The sequence below is a fragment of the Montipora foliosa genome, chromosome 10 (genome assembly GCF_036669935.1).
Source record: "Montipora foliosa isolate CH-2021 chromosome 10, ASM3666993v2, whole genome shotgun sequence".
Taxonomy (NCBI): domain Eukaryota; kingdom Metazoa; phylum Cnidaria; class Anthozoa; order Scleractinia; family Acroporidae; genus Montipora; species Montipora foliosa.
The window spans coordinates 30,508,734-30,528,733 of NC_090878.1; the positions used below are offsets into that span (position 1 = coordinate 30,508,734).

General features: G+C 39.9%; 3 protein-coding genes across 5 annotated transcripts in view; 1 reads left to right on the top strand and 2 right to left on the bottom strand.

Annotated features, from left to right (window-relative positions):
• The window catches only part of LOC137973366 (uncharacterized protein CXorf65 homolog), an 8,432-nt gene extending 7,158 nt beyond the window's left edge, over positions 1 to 1,274 (top strand). The window contains exon 5 of the mRNA XM_068820160.1: positions 1 to 1,274. This exon is cut by the window's left edge and continues 21 nt beyond it. Coding sequence (XP_068676261.1) covers positions 1 to 179 — 179 coding nt within the window. The 3' untranslated portion in view covers positions 180 to 1,274.
• Positions 1,275 to 2,472: 1,198 nt separating this feature from the next.
• LOC137973365 (uncharacterized) lies at positions 2,473 to 12,626 on the bottom strand. Its single transcript, XM_068820159.1, has 9 exons — positions 12,421 to 12,626; positions 9,264 to 9,498; positions 8,658 to 8,882; positions 7,658 to 7,831; positions 6,846 to 6,933; positions 4,826 to 5,040; positions 4,510 to 4,729; positions 4,050 to 4,306; positions 2,473 to 2,960 (listed from the first exon to the last, which is right to left on the bottom strand). Exons 1-9 carry the CDS (start codon positions 12,474 to 12,476, stop codon positions 2,802 to 2,804), a joined length of 1,629 nt encoding a protein of 542 aa, XP_068676260.1. The 5' UTR covers positions 12,477 to 12,626; the 3' UTR covers positions 2,473 to 2,801.
• Positions 12,627 to 15,494: 2,868 nt separating this feature from the next.
• The window catches only part of LOC137973367 (galanin receptor 2a-like), a 16,103-nt gene continuing 11,597 nt past the window's right edge, over positions 15,495 to 20,000 (bottom strand). For 2 of the 3 annotated variants that reach the window (XM_068820163.1, XM_068820161.1), the window contains exon 2: positions 15,495 to 18,276. In XM_068820163.1, coding sequence (XP_068676264.1) covers positions 16,383 to 18,038 — 1,656 coding nt within the window. In that variant the 5' untranslated portion in view covers positions 18,039 to 18,276 and the 3' untranslated portion in view covers positions 15,495 to 16,382. Of the gene's footprint in view, positions 18,277 to 18,878; positions 18,980 to 20,000 lie in introns of those variants that run through there. The other variant, XM_068820162.1, reaches the window with a different exon arrangement.

Genomic DNA, 20,000 nt, shown 5'->3' on the forward strand with positions numbered 1-20,000 from the left:
CAGACACCTTAGATGTCTCCGGTAGAAGCTCGCGAAGCACGCGCCGAGGGAGCTTAAAACCAAGCATCAAAACCAAGGTTTCCGCAGCCCCCGATAAACTTAGTCCCACGGCAATAAACCCAACGGGGATGAAAAGTCTCTCAGGGAGAAGGAGGTCAAGCACCAATCGAAAGAGTTAGCAGTTCATAATTTTCAGTGACACTGCAAACTGAGCTCCATCATGACCTAGTCCCCATCAGCGTCCGAAAAGTGCCTATTTTTAAACCAAGTTTTGCGGGAAAATAAACATAGTCCAAACGTTGTACCCAATTCAAATCCTTTGGGAATAAAACGTTTTGCTCCAGGTTTTTCCATATCATTTAAATGTGAATGCTACATTACAATGCAAATACAACAAACAGAGAATCTTATAATAACCTCGGGAGATACGAATTGGGTAAAACATTGAGTTCTGACGATTTTGTCTGTTGCTATTTTCCAGCGAAACCTGGTTTAAAAATAGACACTTTTCTAACGCCGATGGAGATAAACCTGATACCAGATTCTCACTCTTGGGTATTGGACTCTTGGCTCCATGGTGTTACGTAAAATACCTGGGGAAGTGTACATACAAGATCTCAGTGGTTCAAAATTTGGACAGCTCTAATCACCGGATAAATCACTATATCCAAAGGATAAGACCTATCTAAACCATTCGAGTAATCCAGTGCATATAGATTAACTTGTTTATATCGCTCTTCCACCTTTTAAGGAAGGAAGATGTATATGTTGTAAACGACCAATATGTAAGCGTCACAAAGTGTCTTCTTCCCTTTCTTAACTTGTGCATCAGCTGTGTCTAGAATTGCCACTGAGGTATCTTTCTTACTTACTTACTGACTCTATTGTAATTGCCTTCTTGTAAATGAGAAAACTGGCGTTTAGATCGTGATGTTCACCAGTTCATCAACATTCGGCGTGCATTTAATGAGACATTTCGTGACGTAAGTGATAAGTGGTTTTGTCATAGAATTCAGGGAACACCTTTTTTAACGAAAGATCGTGCAGGTCATTGGCTGACGTTTTGACAACCATTGCGAAGTACTAACACCAGCTCTTTCACGGCAAAAAGTAAAGAGAAAGGGAAGCTTTGTTCATGCTTAGTGAGGGGTAAAGCGTGACGCGTTTTGAAGCGTGTGTGACTGTGGTAAGGAAGCCACTTATGAAGGAAGCCGACTCAGCGGATGAAACCACTTGGTTGTTTGTTTGTTTGTAAAACGAAGTTCGGTTGCATTCGAGAAAACCGGAGAAGAACTGAGTTAGTGCCAGTCAGAGAGCTGGATATGAACACACACAGCGGCATGAAATCCCACTACATGCCCTTTTCAGTGCCTTATACACCTGTGAAGATTTGTCGAACTTATTCTGCAAGACCATGCAAACAGGCTTAGACATTCTTATGCCGTTCAAAAGGACAAAAATGAATTTCCTGAGTGATAGACTGCAACGCGTCAAATTAGTAAATGACTGCTATTCAGACTGGGGTTCCGTCCCATCAGGTGTACCTCAGGGCACCAAATTAGGTCCCTGGCTCTTTGCATTAATGATAAACGATTTGAAGCACGGTGATCCGTTATACTGGAAATTCGTAGATGATACGACTGCATCTGAAATCGTACCTAAGGGTGGTGTAAGTGAAGCACAAGGTATAGTTAATGAAGTTACTACTTGGTGCAATAAGAACAGAGTCCAGTTACCTCCTGATAAGTGTAAGGAGCTAAGAATAACCTTTTCCAAGCAGCCACCAACTTTTGATCCACTTATTATAAATGGAAATGAGATTGAAGTAGTAAAATCAGCGAAATTACTTGGCGTTACCATAAGTAAAGATTTGACATGGAACGAACATGTTGATAATGTAATCAAGAAAGTTAACAAACGAATCTACTTCCTAATTCAGTTAAAGAGAGCTAAGGTGCCTCCAAAAGAGCTTTCTCTTCTCATGTGACTTGCATTAGATCAGTAATGGACTATGGGGTTGTGAGTTATTTTAATTCTTTACCTAAGTACCTTAAGTACGAATTTACACGAGTTGAAAAGAGCGCCATTTCAATTATATTGCCAGGATATGATTATATAGCAGGATTAGATAAGTTAGGACTGTCAACTGAAGAACTACACCATCAACAATTGTGTGAACGATTTTTCCAATCAATAGAAACAAACAAGAGCCATAAATTAAGGCAATTACTACCTATGGAAAATATCAATAAATATAATCTTAATAATAAGCATAAATATAAAGCCCCGGTCGCTCGCACCAACCGGGCAAAGAATTCGTTCATCCTGTCCATGTGTGGATGATATAGTATCCTACACGGCCAGTGGAGACGTCTTCTTTGTTCCGGTTGGTGTTAGTGAACATTTTAAATACCTTATGTTTTCCTTTTTAATTGTATTTATTGTAATAATAGATAGTTATATATATATATATATATTTTTTTTTTTTAAATGAAATTATGTAATTCAGCCAGTCGGCTGCAAATAATTTTTAATAAACAACAACTACTACTACTACTACTACTACTACTACTACTGCTGCTGCTGCTGCTGCTGCTGCTGCTGCTACTACTCCTGCTGCTGCTACTGTTACTGCTACTGCTACTGCTACTGCTACTGCTACTGCTACTGCTACTGCTACTGCTACTGCTACTGCTACTGCTACTACTACTACTACTACTACTACTACTAATAGAATTTTTCCACGGAGCGCGAGACCTCCGTCACCAGTGAAGTCACTTCCACACAGACGTTCAAATGTTCTAACTGGATTGTTCATTTTTGCAACAGTTAGAAATGAATTGGTGAACGTCTCGGACAAACTCAAGAAATTCTGGCATTTTGGCCACGATCATTTCCGGTTCCCAGTCCTCGCTGAGGAGATCACGGTCCCATTCTTCAGTGCCAAGGTGGATGTCTGTCTGTAAACGAAATGTATAGCAAAAAATTGCAGATTGTGCATAAAATGAAGTCGCAAGGCATAAGGAACTGTTTCAATTTACTCTTGATTCGGCAAATTGGGAATTTCGTTTGATTTGAAACCCATTTTTCTGACACACAACTTTAGCCAACAGAGGACCAGTAACTCCATCCCCCTAAAAATGTTCAAAACCCTAAAGGTCGCCGTATACTAGCCGATTTTTTGTCGTATGACTGCAGATTTTTTTATCCACCATGTTAAGAAAAACGTTAGATCAGGTGACTCCTATAACTCTTCCTAAAATTGTCGCAGATTTGTCTGAATTCACCGCACACAAGCCGACAAGTGAAGGTTTTTCGTCGGGGGACAAAAAAATCGGCTAGTGTGCGGCAGGCCTAATAGATACCAAATCTGCCTTGAAAATACTCAAACACCAAATGCAAGAATTCGCTGGACAAAATACCGAATATTTTCGATGTGATATCATGGAAACGGATATCCGAGATTCCTAACACTTCCTACAAAGGCGTACATGTCTTTCCGGTGCTTTTTGCCGACCGCGCCTAACTTTGAAGTTTTACCGCTACCTGATGTGAACACGGTTAAACGAATTGCTTTGGTTCCGGTCAATGAAAATTAGTTCCTTGGTTCAACGATAACTGGTTTCCAACATGTTTTCAATTCGTTTGATCAAATCCGCCTTGGTTGGTTATTGGCATACTTAATAGTAAATTTGATGGCACTAAACCTAATTCGTTGCTAGGAGGCAGCGGATACCTACTTATACTAAAGAGAGAACTTTTGAGCACCGGCTCATACAGCCTTTTCCCTTGGGGAGTCTAAGGCAATGCGCCTCACCTTCATTCTGGCAGCCCCTCTGTCAGCCTTTAAGAGTTACAATGAATTGCATTCTGCTTGCTGACAAGGGTTTCTCAACTCTCTGGCATCGGTTCCAGCCTTCCCTCTACATATCGTGTTAAGGTACCCAAATTATACGGTAAATTATATTGGAATGAAGTCCCACTTGCGGGTAGAAATGTTCTTCCAAATTTGCGCGGTCAGTACTTGTGATGCTAGTATGTTACCTTACCGTTTTTCGAGATTCTTCTTCCTTATAATCCCTGCACCAGGTACTCTCCTTGGACACAATCATCGTAAACCCTGGCCGGGGAGTGTATAGGGTCCGATGGGCACACCTTCGGTAATTGAATAGATATCCGTGGGGTAGATCATCGTCCGGAAGAATTAATCCGTCAGCATCGGTGAATTTTAATTTGGAGAGATAGCGAGACAATAGCTGTGTTCCCTCTTGTTCATGGACGCCATTATTTTTGGCAATAACATCATCTGTAAGACAAATTCCATCTTTAGTCGCATCTAGGAGCGTCATTTCTGAGTTTAATTGTGATAACACATCAAAATAATCGATAAATCTGTTGTGAAAGTACAGGGAAAACAACATTCCATAATTTGTCGTTCTCTGAAGTGGAACCCTTTGTCGGTCGTGATAACATTTTTCAATTAATGTCATCAAGGACATTTTCAGTTACCTGTAAGTGCCCGTATGATGAACCTGTAGTCGATTTCACAGCCAGGAAAGATTACGTTAGCAAGAAAAAATTTTTTGGATTGCAAAACCAGCCAGCCTCGACATCTCTCTCGAGTTGCTTCGTCCTCAAAGCGCAACTCTTCCACGATATTGCTCACGTCGTTGAAAGGGACGGGTATTTCCTCTAGCTTCGTTTTGACGTCTTTCCTTACAACCCATACCTAGTCAATATGATAGAAATGTAAGAAAATCAAAGATCAGACGCTTCAGTAGCAATTGCAATTACGGGACCATCGTAAAATCCGGGGCAGTTGTACCTTGCATCGTATTGCCTGACTTCTTGGGGATAAAAAGCTCAAATCGTATCTTGCCATAAAATCCTCTTCAGTGCTTTCACCAAACGTTTCTTGTATCGCTTTGTGATCGAGATCAATGCCTTCTTTGAAAGCAACGTTCCACTCACTTCTCTTCACCGGGCTGGCTCGAAGTTTGTTGGTCGCTTCTTCGATGCACCAGGTTTCGTCGACATCGGCTGCAAAAATTCCAAATAAAAGTATGGTTATTTTTCAATGAATACCAGGAGCTCATGATGAGCTCCTGTGAATACCCAATCGATTGGGTAAAATCCGAGGCAGAAATAGAGCCAGTCACCCGCTTTCAACGAATGACTTGAATCGTCATTGTTAGGAAAGTTCTTAAACAAATAATGTCACGTCACGCCACATTAGTGTGGGGAGCGCAATAAGGCACATTTTCCCTCCCTTTTGGTCTCTGAAAATCATTTGAATAAAAATTTAAAGGCCCACGTTCGCCCAAAAGTCATTGCGGTCGTTTGTTGTTGTTTTGAAGTGACGACTTGTCCAAATGCTGATTGACTAAATGCACTCAGGCGAATCACGCGGGAAACAACATCAGCTATTTAAATTTGGGTATTTCGAAGAATTAGCAGGTTCCACCTACCCCTTTCAAACTCCATGGATGACGCCTTGTTTGACTGTTTTTACCGTTCTTTCTAAAGTAACATACTCTTAATAATTATTAAATAAGAAGAACCGCTTATTCTTACTGCGGTTTTCATAATTCTGCGGAATCTTACCTTCAAGCGCTAAGCACCAAACTGCGTCTTGGCTTCCATCAATCAAATTTCCGAACATAGCTGGGAATATCACAGGCGACCCAAACGCATAATTCGAACGCTCAGTCAACGTAACGAATTGTAGGGTTTATATGGGAAACATGAAATGCCGAAAAAAAATCGGCTAATCCTAGCTTACAGCAGGAAAATAAATGAAATAAACTTACTCTTACTTCACCTTGTGTCGATTGAAGGCGCTCTGGGCTAGTTTTAAAATGTGCTCCTATGCTTCATTAAATGAAGACAAGACTGGAAACTCGCAATCTCTGAAGCCACTGACTACTCTGCGATCGAGGACGATTTAATCCCAAAAATCTGCTTGATTCGGCCTTTTGTCCACTCTCACGTGAAGATCGATAACAAACGATACAGCACAAAGGCATAGAGTCCGAAAACAATCTCTCCATACTTAGAGAACAAGCCAGTTTTCACTTAATCTTCTAATTACTTTCAAGCAATAAAAAATGAGGGTTACCAAGTTCGTGGGGTGTTTTCAGAAGGATTTCCTGTTGCTATAGTGACTTGTTTTGTCACAATGTTGAGCGCATTTTGTTACGCAATAATCGTTCTTTCGCGTGATACCATATTTATTGCTGTTTCATTTGGAAACATAACATTACCGTTTCGTGAAAGTGTTGTAGAATTGATCCTTTTAATGAGACATTACCTCCAAATTGTTGAAACTGGTGTCAGCCCCCTTATCAAGTTTCCCTGTTTGAATCGGTATATTGCAGATTGCAACATTTTCCATCAAACATTATGCAATCGCCTTCTTTAGACTTTATTCTTAATTTATCAAGGTCACGGAGACGAACGACAAATGTACAGGAGAATGACTTAGAGATAGAGAAGGGACTTGCTGGACTGACATAATCTCTTAACGAGTGTTTTATGCCTTCGCTTGATTGATCTTTTTCTTACCGAAGATTTTTTATGTACATATGTTTTAGATCAATATGTTTTAGATCATCATCATTATTATTATTATTATTATTATTATTATTATTATTATTATTATTATTATTATTATTATTATTATTATTATTATTATTATTATTAAAACAGCACCTTTTAATGGGAATTCTGGTTGCCCCCTCAGTCATTCTCTAGTCATGCATGCATATCCTTAAGGTTGCATCAGCAAAATTAAATTGAGCTATCATGATATCACATCAGGCAAAATCGATATTCCTTGAACTCACCTTCATCTGGATCCCGGATGACGACCGTTCCAAAATGACACCACATGTCTGCCTTGTGGTAATTTTTTGCATTTATTTCTTGCTTGATCTTTTGCAAAGACAACAAAGCGTTTTGAATCAGGTGCACTTTAAAGGGAGCCTCTACTCAAACTTAAGACAGAACAGAACATTTTACAAGAAACATCGTTCCCAATTTTTCCAATGAAAGCGTTTGTATCTGAAATAAATAAATTTTAAAACCACTCGTTTTGGTTTTCAAATTTCCCGGGCGCCGCCATCTTGAATAATTGTGACATGTCGTGGTTACCCAATAGTTTCAGCAATAGGGGAACCACGACACATCACAATTATTCAAGATGGCGTCGTCCAGGAAATTTGAAAGGGAAAATAAGTGATTCTAAAATTCACCTTTTTCGATACAAGAAAATTATCGATCAAATTTGATTGCAAACATTAAAATTATTCATTAGTTTGAGTGGAGGTTTCCTTTAAAAGTTCACGTTCGAAGGTTGACAGTACATTCTGCATGTGTGGCAAGTGAGAAGGTCCTAGAATGGGTGGGGAGGGAACCAGTCCATTATTTTAACGCAAATATTGTCTCAATGTGTCCAAAAACAAAATCTCAAACTACGCTATTTTCAAAAACAAAGACTCTACTGAACTGACAGCATGCAAGAAAATGTCTTTAAGACGTCTTTCACTTGATACCGATAAAACCTCAATACACTGCTTACGTTTTTCTTTTGGTTTGTTTTTATGTTGTTTGATCCACACTCAAAATTTATATAGCTTCCTTATTTGCACGCACATACCTTAAACTGCAGATCGAAACCATCAGCTGGTCTTAATCGATATTGCGATCGTGCGCCAGCCAATATCATACGGTCTTTTCCTTCTAATGGTACAAGCTTGAGTTCACATTCCTCGGGAAGGTTTTCTTCGTCTATATAATTACGGATCAGTTCGGACCTTACCCTGGTTGATGCCTGAGAAAGGAAAACTGGATTTCAAAAACTTCTTAAAGACCCACCTTCAACCGACAGGCATTACGAGCCGCGAACAATTTTCATATATGAAAATACAACAAAAGCTGAAATTCATCTAATCAGATCGCTACGATAAGCGATGCGAATTTCCATAACAAAAACAAACGGTCGAAAAGCCTGTCGGTTGAAGATGGGCCCTTAGTAATTAATGAGGCTAACAGCCTATCAAAACACCGATAAAACGTCACGTGCATGAGCTTTAAACCCGATAAAACACTCCTCATTAAAACTAGTAATAGTTTTCACTACATCTGCGATCGCCTAAGACAATATGGATGGCAGTTGAAGTGTTTTCCAATCAATATGTGTTGCACATTGTGGTGTCTTTGTGTTATGCTACATGCAATTACGTAGCTAAATGAAAGTGAAACTGAGATGCAAGGAAATGATGGGCAACAACAAACAGCCTTTATTTTCAATTTCCATCAGCGTTTATTCAGTTGATAATTATGGAAAATGCCTTGAAAATATGATGGTAACAGAAACATTAATTAGAAGGCAACATTTTCGTTTGATCCAAGTGGTTCTTTCCACGGTGCCGTGAAATACGTGGAATATTTTGGAAGCCGTTCAATGGCAGTTTTAGACCCGATAAAACACTCCTGCTTGTTTATTAAAACAGCACAATTATACCCAGTCTCTCAAACAATAAATTGATACGCGATTGAGAATGCAGGGACTTAAATACTCTTTCAATACGTTTTTGGGGAGCAGGAGTTTTCCATTAGAGTTGCTATATTAACGAAAGGCAAATAACAGCTCTTACCACCTTGGTCCTCAATAGATACTCGGCGTGTTTCACTTTTTTTCTACCACCTGTCACATACAGTCCACGAGCGGCATTTTCCGTCACGCCTGCTCCCGTAAGAGTGCTAACGTATCGAAGGTTATCTCCTCCAGGGCCATTTACCGCCTTCTTGAACTGCTTTGGAATCTGTACCACTCGACCAGGGGAGCGGTGGTTCCTGGTTTCTTCAGTGGAGACCTCGGCCTTAAAATAATTAAAAAGTAGCCTTTGGCCTCTTTTGTCCAAATTAATTATCATCATCATCATCATTAATGTTAAAATAATTAAAAAGTAAAGAGTGAAGACGTGACTGTTTATTTTGCCTTTCATAAGCCTGTATATTCTAAAGCTCAAAACCCAATCAACGGTTTCGTTTTCAAATTCGTCAATCACTGGGGCGGGACGGTTTGATGCGTCATATCGAGTGATGCGATTGGCTAATGCTTGATTCAGTTTGTCACTTCCGTTTTTCAACGGTCCGTCAACTGTTGCTGCAAATATGACTGCCAAATCGTTGCATGAGTGTTGAATGTGGAATATTTGTGAAGGAGTGGTTTAACGACGGCAAAGAAAGTTCACGCTCACCACTTTTTCGGCGATTAGTTGTTTTGCGCAAGCTCGTTCTGGCTCATCACCGCGGATCATAAAACCAGCAGGCTTTTTGGTAGGTGAAGTTTGTGTGATCATTGCCCCTGAGTGTTTTTGTAATTCTTTTATTGTGTTTCCATTCTTTCCGATTACATAACCCAGCAGGTGTTTAGGAACGGCAATAAATTCACCACTTTCTGTACTTTTTCCTCTGAGGTCATCATAGGTGGTCCTACAAATTGTGCAAAAAAACACCGGCTCATTAAGGTGATTTTGGACTTCTTCAGGCTGTCCCTTTTATATAAGTATAATTTATATCCAAAAAAATGTATGCATATGCAGTCTACTGGGGGAGGGTCTGGGGTAATCCCCCCAGGACATTTTGCCATTTTAATTTCTTTCAGTGGCATTTCCTGCATATTTTTGGTATTCTATAAGGTCTTTATTCTCGCCAATGCTTGTCCGCCATTTTTGGAGCTGCCAAATGGAGCAAGACTGCTGGCCTTATGGGTGCTTTCCATTTGACAGAACTGACCGGCCAGACCGGGTATTTGGGAGGACTAACTCGACAACGCCTTCAAATTAACACAATTCGAAGATGATTTATACTCCTCCAGAAGGATGCGAGAGATTCTCATGCAAGTCTTCCTTCAAATTGCTGCATTTTCTTTACAAACTGACGGGTCTGACCAGTTCTGACAAAAGAAAAAGCGCCCTATGAGTCTACACAACATGGGAAGTTCAATGAAGAGACTGGGCGAGACATTATAAGTGTAATACGTAACATTTTACACTCAGATCGCAAAAAAATACTTTAAGATAAGCTATTTTTTACCATGTTTTCAGAATTTCATGATAAAGCAACAGAATCTGATTCAAATCGGGAGAGTGGGAGGCAACACATTAAATTAATTGGGAGGGTTTGAGTGTCTGAATTTAGTTGTTCCAAGAACTTCAATCTATTAACTAGTTATAGCTGTCGCTAAAGTGCCAACGAGCCAAGCTTGCGTGAACTGGCGGCTGCAAACATCACGCGGCGTACTCGTGCTTAACTCTCATTGGTTATCGCTACGGTCAACATTTCATCGCTTTGGTCTACATTACAGCTTTTGGTCTACATTACACTCAAATTTGAAGCGCTTCTGAGATTTCGTCCGCCTAAAAATCTTCTCGCGGCTCTATAAGCTGCCGCCTCGCCAGGCCTTCTGTCTTCAGAAGGCCTGACTCGTTGGCAATAAGAGAATCTTTGATGACGTCATTGTTTGCATTTTTTGTCATTAACATACGAGTTTGCTCACAGAAGGCATCATACTATTTACAAATTAACTTCAAAAGGTAAAAGAACTTGTTCGACTTTGTTAAATTTGCAGTATTTTAAAGCCATTCAGCTTTGATATAACGAGTCAGTTACAGTATTCCCTATCAAAAATTGATAAATTATTTGGTGGCTAACGATCCCACGCATTCTCTGAAAAATTTCGAATTTCAAAGGATCATTGCTCAGAGATTATCTTGTATATCGCGTTCAATTTCTCAGAGAAAGATTCACAATCTCGTCCCCAGGGGTCCCTTTTGTCACGCTGATCAAAAGGATCGCGGCATCTGGGAACGAGATTGCAATATTCAGCACTTTTTATTCTTAGCTGACTGATAAGAAAACGATTGCATATGTAATAGAACTTTGAAAAGAATTCGACCAAAATAATTCGAGAAATGCATGCCAACATTTTTGGCTGTCAGAGGGATTTATATAGATGACTTATTACTAAATCAAATTGCCTCTTAATCCAACAGTGTGGGAAGTCCACCATTATATAAACAACCAGCGTTTTTTCCCTGCCAAAAAGTTCCCTGATACTGATTGGCTGATATTTACCTTCATTGTATTCCTTGACATTTGATTGGTTACAAGAAATTACCTAGATTTTTTTAAATCGGACTCTAATTTAGGGAAAAATTGGACATTTGATCAAAATGAAAGAAAAAGCTACCTGCTTGTAGTGGATTTAGAGCCAGCTATGTAATAAGCTTTATGAATTGAAGAAACGACTACGCCATTTGCATGATGGCGCTTATTTACAAGCAAGATCATAATTGTTATTTCCATTCCACTAAAAATTTCGAAAAAACCGGGTAAGGAATCGAACGGAACGGAGGCATCCGGATAAAAAAAAAAGATCGGAAATTTCTGAACAAAATCGCGTCCCATTGGTTCATTCCTCGTCGGGCGTAACTTCTTACAGGAAATTAACACAAATCGTTAAAATTCGCGTTTATTTAAGTCGCGGTAATTGTGTTGACATTAATTAAGTGCAGCGTCAATTTCCGTGCTCTTAATTTCCATTACTTTGATCCTGGTCTTGAAACCTTTCCAGACTCCCATGACACCGAAAAAACAATAAAATAAGGTGCAGTTTTTCAAGCCCTACATCAATTAGAATTTTGAGGACTGTTTTGTTGACCAGGGGGCTCTGTTTTGTTCAGTGACTTTTTTGCATCCATTGTTGAATAAATTTGTTCCAGTGGTCACCACCAACTGTCTTACTCGCGTTTATTTCCCTCATTGTGAAATTCTTACTCTCTTTAGCGTTAATTTTCTTAATTCGAAAGTCGCTTTACATTAAATTTGCGTTAATATCCAATACCCTTAATTTCATGTAGCATTGATTTTCTATAATATTGGAAATTCATGTTTATATTTTGTTGGAGCAATATTGGTTGATGTGGTTTGTTTGCTGTTCCATTCGCCTTATGAAATTCTCGAAATTTTTAACTGGAACGTCTGGTCCAGTGGAAAGCACCCAGGATTTCTGTGCTTTCCTAGGAATGAACAAGTGAAAATTGTCGTTGCACAAACGGTGTGCCAATTGCGTGACAAACATTCTACGATAACACAAGTGGCGTGATACTGTTCTCGTGACCTGATAAGATCACCGCTAAATCGTAACACGAAAGATGCCATGATGTCAATTAAAATGGGTATTTCGTGAAACTGTATTACAAATCATTCCCTTAATGGAAGAAGCGGTGATTTAAATACGATGAAAACCGAGGACTAGGTCGAAGGAAGCAAGGCAAGAATCGGTGGTTAAGAGGAAAGCTTCATACTTTCGGTATCGTTTTCAAAACAATACGAAAACGGATTTTAAAATACCTCCGTGTTTGTCCTCTCGACGATGAATTCATTCGATTATTTTCCCTTCCGTCCATTCTTGTGAATTTGTGTTGATCCTGTCATGTACTTTCTTGTTACAATTAAACGAAATAGGAGTCACGTTTATCGGTTCAAATCCATAAAAATACAGTCAACTTAGCCGAATATAAAATAACTTCCGAACCCGGAACTTTGTCGTCGTTACCAGTCTCCTTAAGCAGCTTCACGGACAAAGTGTACCCGGCAAGTCACGCAATCGAGTCACACAACTCCATTCGCGTTCTCGAACCACAATTTGAGATCTATTCAGTTTTTAGTTGACACTGACGTTCAAGTTCCAATCGGAGGTTTCGTTTATTACTGCCGGCAGGGTAGTGATAACATTTACAGTTGTGATTAGCTGATTTCAATCACATGATCGGTTTGTTTTTTAAATCTCGACAAGTGTGATTGACGGCAGTGAAAAACGAAACAGTTCTTCAAATGTTTATGTAAAGCGCAGTAATCGTAACAATGTCCAAAAACTCAAACCAATGCAAGAAAGTTTTTGTAAATGGCAGGGTAGGGTAAGTAGGTATACTTTATTTAAATCAAAGAAACACGCTAGCCCCAAAGAGGGGAACAATATTCAAAGTAAGGCTGTACTAGGCTCTTATAAACCTTTTCAAGCGTATCTACAGGAACAAAGGGCTTGATACGTCTCGTCGCTCCAATGCCCGCACTGGCCTTCTTACAAATCATGTCAATATGACTATCCCAACTAAGTTTTTCATCTATCTGAACTCCTAAGAATTTATGTGTATCAGTTCGTGATACGCGTATGTTGTTTACCACAACGGGTTGTTCGGTATTCTTATTGTTCAAATTATACGAGGAGCCAATAAACATCAAATTAGACTTAGAGGGGTGCGTTTGAAGTTTGATGAGAAGATTTGGGTGTCAACCGCATACATGCATGAAGTGGTTGATCTTAAACACTCAGGCATGTCATTAATATATAATAAGAACAACCATGGACCCAAGATTGAGCCCTGAGGGACGCCGCAGGTGATTGTTTTCTTGGATGATAGTTGTGACGGTAATCTCTCCGAAAAACTTTGATTTTTGGTGGAAAAGGGTTTGATGACAACGGGTTCGGGAATGATTTTTCTTTGCGCGTTTCTAACTTGTTTACATTTTCAGAAATCTTCGGATAAAGTCGTCGCTTAGTACACCATGTGTCTGTATTAGTCGCCTAGCTTGCTATTTGCGACCGTTCTCGACAAACATCTTTCAAGGTCGCAAAACGGTTTTTAGCGTAAAATAGCCTAGTAGTAGTAGTAGTAGTAGTTGTAGTAGTAGTAGTAGTAGTAGTAGTAGTAGTAGTAGTAGTAGTAGTAGTAGTAGTAGTAGTAGTAGTAGTGGTAGTAGTAGTAGTAGTAGTAGTATAAGTACAACGAGGTTGTTTTATACCTACACGCCCTCTTGGCAGCCTCGGTACGAGACCGAGACACAAAAAGCATTGTTTGAAGAGCCAACCGGATTATTCAGTGATTTAAAAACACTTGTTGTGAGCTGCTTGGAGCGTCTTTGCAAGTAATCTTGTGTTAAAATCACTAAAGGTTATAGAGTCAATAAAGCGTTTGTATACAAAGTAAAGAAGTTTTAGAATCGCCAATTTTTGTCATCAAATTCCGCCATCTTGAATAATGGTCTCGTGTTAATTGTACAAAAAAGCTCTTTGTATCAGAACAATAGGGAAACCTTGACACGTCACAATTATTCGAGATTGCAGCGCCCGCGAAATTTGAAAGTGAAAATAAACGATTTTAAAATTCAGTTTTTCTGAAATTTTTTAAACACTTTTTTGAAAAAAATTTCGAGCAAATTTGTTTGGAAACATAATTTCCTTTGGTTTAAATTCATTCTGTAGTGAAGATTGGAGATTTCTGTCCACCGCCTTTGTAACAGCGAAGCGAAAAACATTGGTATGGGACAACAGGGGCGGATCTAGGGGGAGGGTGCAGGGGGTGCGCACACCCCCTATCCCCCGCCTCCTTCCTAAGAAGACCTGCGGCTTTTTAATACAACTGGTGCTCTGCAACATAAAAAAACGTCCGTCACAAGTCAGCTACGCCATTCCTTAGGGGTGCAAGACCCTGGACAAAAGCCGGTTTTTCTTTCTTCACACGTTACAAGACCGCATTTAACTTGCTCTCTTTGTTTTCCGAAGCCCTGCTTTATTATCGCTCTCAGTCGAAATTACTGACGTTTCGCATTCTTGCTTTTCGTGCAACAATGAAGCGCCAATCAAGGCTTCTCATAGGGCTTGCCCATTTAAAAGAGAAAACTAAGAATAAAGCCAGAATCCGAGCCAGGATTCGAGCCAGGATCCGAGTTAGGATCCGAGCCAGGATTCGAGACCTAACCGAGACCAACCGAGACCTGACCTAACCTAAACGAGACCTAACCTAACCTAACCGAGACCTGCCCTAACCCTAACTAGCCCTAACTAGACTAGAACCAACCTAAATAGACCTAACCTAACCGATGCGAGACCTAACCTAACCGAGAGATCCGAGAATAAATAGCGGAGAACGCTCATCTTAGCTCGAATCCTGGCTGGAATCCTGGCCCGGATCCTAGCTCGAATCCTGGCTCGAAGTTTAGGTATCCTCCATTTAAAATTCGGCAAAAAATATCGATTATTATAATTTAGTTTCCGGACAGTCGCTTATGGAAACCAGATAAGAGATCAAGTAAAATAAGAATGAAAAGAAGATACCCTTTTCTTTGGATAAGACCTCAATTCAACTAGATTTTAAAAACTATAATTAAAGGTTTCTTTTCGGGTCAGCCACAGATAGCCTGAAGAGTTCCAATTATTAAAAAGTAGACAACGCTTCGACACCGTATTTCGATTAAACCAGAACGTTGACATTTTATTTGCGAAACACTATTATCAGAGAATATCTTCCCGAAAGAACCTTTAATGCGGATTTCGAAATTAAGGTATTGAATTATTGAGTTGGACATTTAGCTTTGGCAAAACAAGATCAATCTTTGTTGGCTACAGTGAATAAAAGATTGGGTGTCAAGTTTATTTTTCACACTATAGAAACCATTGTTTTTCTAAGAAATCATTTTGACACGCACCCTTGGTGGGCCTAAGGCAATTTTTTCAAGACAAACAGATAAAAGAATTGCTTGCTGTTACAAAATGACGCGGGATATTAAAAAGATGGAGCTATTGTCTCCGGGCGATTTGATCACAGGAAAGGCTGGTTTTTTGTTTTTTAACATGACCTAGTCGTAAGAAATGAAATTTTCGTGCGACCTCGTTTTCGGTGTGTCTAGAAATCAGTGAAAAGTGATATTACATAGTCGTTCAATAAGAGTGTTGATTAAAACACAATTAGTGCTGTCAACAAGCTAATTAAATTCGTGTTAGCTCCTTATTCAACCATGAAATTTCTTGCCAATTACAGGGAAGGTGGGGTCAACAGCGCAATGTTTCATCGTGTTTTGATTGAGCTATTTTTCGCTTGGTCACTTATGGGAAATAATGTCGAATATCTAATAACCAAAGGGTTACATCTAAAAGTATCTAGAATACAAAAAGTGAAAAGGTCAACTTCTTTCGATGATTCAAAGTCGGACAAAGTAACATTCAGCTGTGATTTCTTTATTCTTCAAAGCTCTGCTTGTTTTTTTTTAGCTAGTTTCTTCTGTCACAATCGATGTAAACTTTTCAGTGCTTTAGTCTTCTCGGGTCCTCTTTGTTCTCGCCTCCTTAATTATGGAACGTTTATGGTATTTGCAATTTTTGAGTGACTCTTAAAATCTTTTAGCTCTGATAATATTTATCTCGTGTGTTCTGTTGACTCTAGGCTTATCTCGTTATTACTTTCCAGTGCGGGCATAAAAATTGCTCTTTAATTTAAGCAAATGCAATCTAGACAAATTCTTCCCCCATATGAGTTTTAAATGTCGGTTTCCTTTAATGCGGTTACATACGCAAGCAGTTTTTTGTCTCCATTTTCCGCCTCGGTCCAACAGGTATTAAATGGTTGCTCTTGGGAAACAAAAGTCATTTGTTGTGTTTTTAATTCGTCTTTAGCATGCCGCGTCGTCATGCCGGGATTTCCATCACAAATATCAGTGTCTCGCTGAGAACATGTACTATGTACAATTCTCTTCGCTTTAGGAAAAGCAAATTGTGTAACCTTGTCTCTTGTATTTCCAATTTTGCCATCACAATTTAACAATTTTTGTTCCTCTTCTGTTCGACCAGAGCGAACAGGTGATCTTCCGTTGCGCAACTTGAAATACTTATTTTGCGCACCGCTCCCTCGAAAACCATCTTCATCTCTAATAGTTTCCTCTCCGCAGTTGGATTGCGGAGTCGTACTCAAAGAGACATTTCCGTTGCTACTGAGGAAACTGTCTTGACTTTCTGCCTTTTTATACTCGCTTCCTCCCTTCCTTCCAGGTGTTTTCTCTGTTGATAATAATTCCAGAAAAAGAGTACTCTCTTTTTGCTGTTTGTCAGCATTAGAACTAGAAGTTCCATCGGCGCTCGCTCGCTTGTACATCGTTAATCTGCGTTTCCCAGTTCTTTTCAAGGGATTCGAGGCCCGAGAGCCCTGCATGTTACGAACATCATCAGACTTATGGCATTCACAGTTGAAGAAAGTCTTAAATACTTTCTTGAATTCTGCATTGAGCGTTCCATAGGCAATTGGATTTAACGCGCTATTTGCCATCGGGAACACGTTTGAAAAGCGCAACACATACACTCGATATTTGGAGCTTCCTAAATCCCCGTACGTCCACCATAAGAACACCAGGTGTTGGGGTAACATACACACAGCGTACAGAATCACCAGTGCAATAAGCATGTTTGTGATTTTTGATGTCTGCTTCATTCTTTTCCTCACGGCTGCTGCAATGGCTTGTGAACTTTTGGGAAGCAATTGAATTGCGTTGTTCTGTCGTATTTTAAGGGCAATTAAAACCGCCAAAACGGCAATCAATGTCAAAGGGAGAAAATATTGAATTACGAAGATAAAATTCCAGTATATCTCCCTGTAAATTTTCTTTGGCCAAGTCTCATCGCAGAAGACCTTCCCTCTTGCAGGTCTAACTTCTCCGGCGACGATAATTAGTGGAGAGCTTATAGCCAGCGAGCTAAGCCAAATAATCGCTAATATTATCTTGACGAACTTGCCGCTTAAACGCGGTTTTAGAGGGTGAGCAATAGCTCTGTATCTATCACAGGTTATAGCCAGCAACGTTCCAATAGAAGCACAAAGACACAATGGGACGAGAATGTATACAACATGACACATGAAATTTCCAACCGCCCAGTTTTGGTTGTTCTCAAACGCCGCCATTTGTGTCGGCAAGTAGATGACCACGTTGAGAAGGTCACACAGGGCTAGATTGAAAGTAAAAATGTTATTGCTGGTCCGCATTCGCTTGCGCCGAATAACAGCCGCACAGACCACGGAATTACCAATAATCCCGACTATAAACACGACGATGAAAATCAGACGAAGTGTCCATCGCATGGGTGGAGGTTCGATGAAATTGCCATTTTCCGTCGGGTCGACAACGGTGTCATTTTTTCCGTTCATGTTGAGCCTCAAATCCAGCTCCTCATGCTCGAGTTATTTAATTTAATCCAGTTTATGTTCTTGCGGCTAAGTTGCCGTAGGATTCACCCAGATGAGCTGACCCGTGAAATTGCGCTTGGAATTCAAAATTTGATGTCCTTTAAGGAAATGTCCGACTTTATTAAAACAGTGGTGTCATGCCCTTAATTTCTCTCTTTCAGTACAGTTCTTGATGGCCATCACCTATTCATCGATTTACCTGAAATTGAAAACACGCTTTTGAAACGATTCAATCGAATAATGAAACCCAGATAACAATGTTTGTCTTATTCAACCTCTTTCGGAAATCTCTGATATGTAAATGTCCTTATTGACCACTCGAGAAATAAGGAGAAATTGATAACTGTAATTAAGAGTGTAGTGTCTCGGTCAGCTATGGCAATATTATACATCTGTATCGACGATTTGGTGTTTTGAAAGAACCAATTAAAATACACAACCAAATGATCTGTCTGTTTTAAGGTTATTGTCCGTCTAGAATTAGACAGCTGACTTTTTTCTGAAGCCCGGCAAGACCTTCACAATCTCCTTTAGCCAAGATCCATTGCATCCAGTGCTAAAGATAGTCTTAGCGTTTAATCACCTGAGTCTAAGCTAGTCTTATGCGTTTAATCATTTTTCTCTCCTCCGCTAAATCAATGTTAAGTCAGAACGGTTGTGATATAAATCGTACTCACAAGTGATCAGTTTCCAGTTGGCTATTATTGATAGTTCATCAGTGCAGTGTTATCAACAGTTGCAGAAGGGACCATAACAATTTTTTTTCGTTGATTGAAAGTACCAATGTTTACGCTTACCCACCTAGTACTGTTTGGGAAGGGAACACCGAGGTCCCATAACTTCAAGGTAACAATTTAAAGATCGCTTGAGTTACAGTGCGACGCGCCTTACCTTGGCCACCTTACAATTTGAAAGTTTTTGCAAATTGTCCGCCAATCGGGACGTGTGAATTTGATTGACAGTCCGTGACACCTCCTTGCAAAGTTCGCACAGTTGTAAGTTGAACACCGTTGCATGGGTTGTTGAGTTGACGTATTTACCCGTAATTGTCAAATGGGAAGTTTGGTAGGTGACCACGGTAAGGCGCGTTGCACTGTAAAGTTCTTTCCTCAATAATTACATGTAAATGGATATTTTCACGTAAAGAAAGCACACTTTACCAATTCCGCGGCAAAGATTCGGTTCCTAAGTGACGCCGCGTTTCGTGAAATTTGGCAAACTAGCAGTAATTTAGATCAACAACCGGGCTGTGAGTAATCAGTTAATCGCACAAAGTCCTTTCCAATCATAAAACGTCCTTTGAAGACACAAATATGAAAACAGTTTGTGGCGTAAGATCACTGAGGAAAACACCAGTGTCTTTCGTTGCGGTAACTCTGGATATTTCTGAATGAAATGCACAAATGAATATTTGAAGAGCGGGTTACAGACGAAAGAGAGATTGAAGCAATCTTCACAATTAGTTGGACAACTTAAGCAATTGTCTTTTTTTGGAACTGAAATATTCAGGTGGCTCCAGCGGGATTTGAACTGGTGATCTCTGCGATGCCGGTGCGATGCTCTACCAAACGAGTGACTTCATAGCTTAGTTGGTAGTGGCGGCATTGCACCGGCATCGCACAGTTCATGGATTCGAATTTTGTTGAAGCCTGCTGAATTTTTCAGGTGTCAATAAGACAAAATTGGTTAAATTGTCTAGCTAAGTGCGAGGACCGCTTCAATCTCTCTTTCGTCAGGACACTTCGGATGTATGAAGTAATTGCCAACGAGTCAGGCCTTCTGAAGACAGAAGGCCTGGCGAGGCGGCAGCTAATAGAGCCGCGAGAAGATTTTTAGGCGGACGAAATCTCAGAAGCGCTTCAAATTTGAGTGTAATGTAGACCAAAAGCTGTAATGTAGACCAAAGCGATGAAATGTTGACCG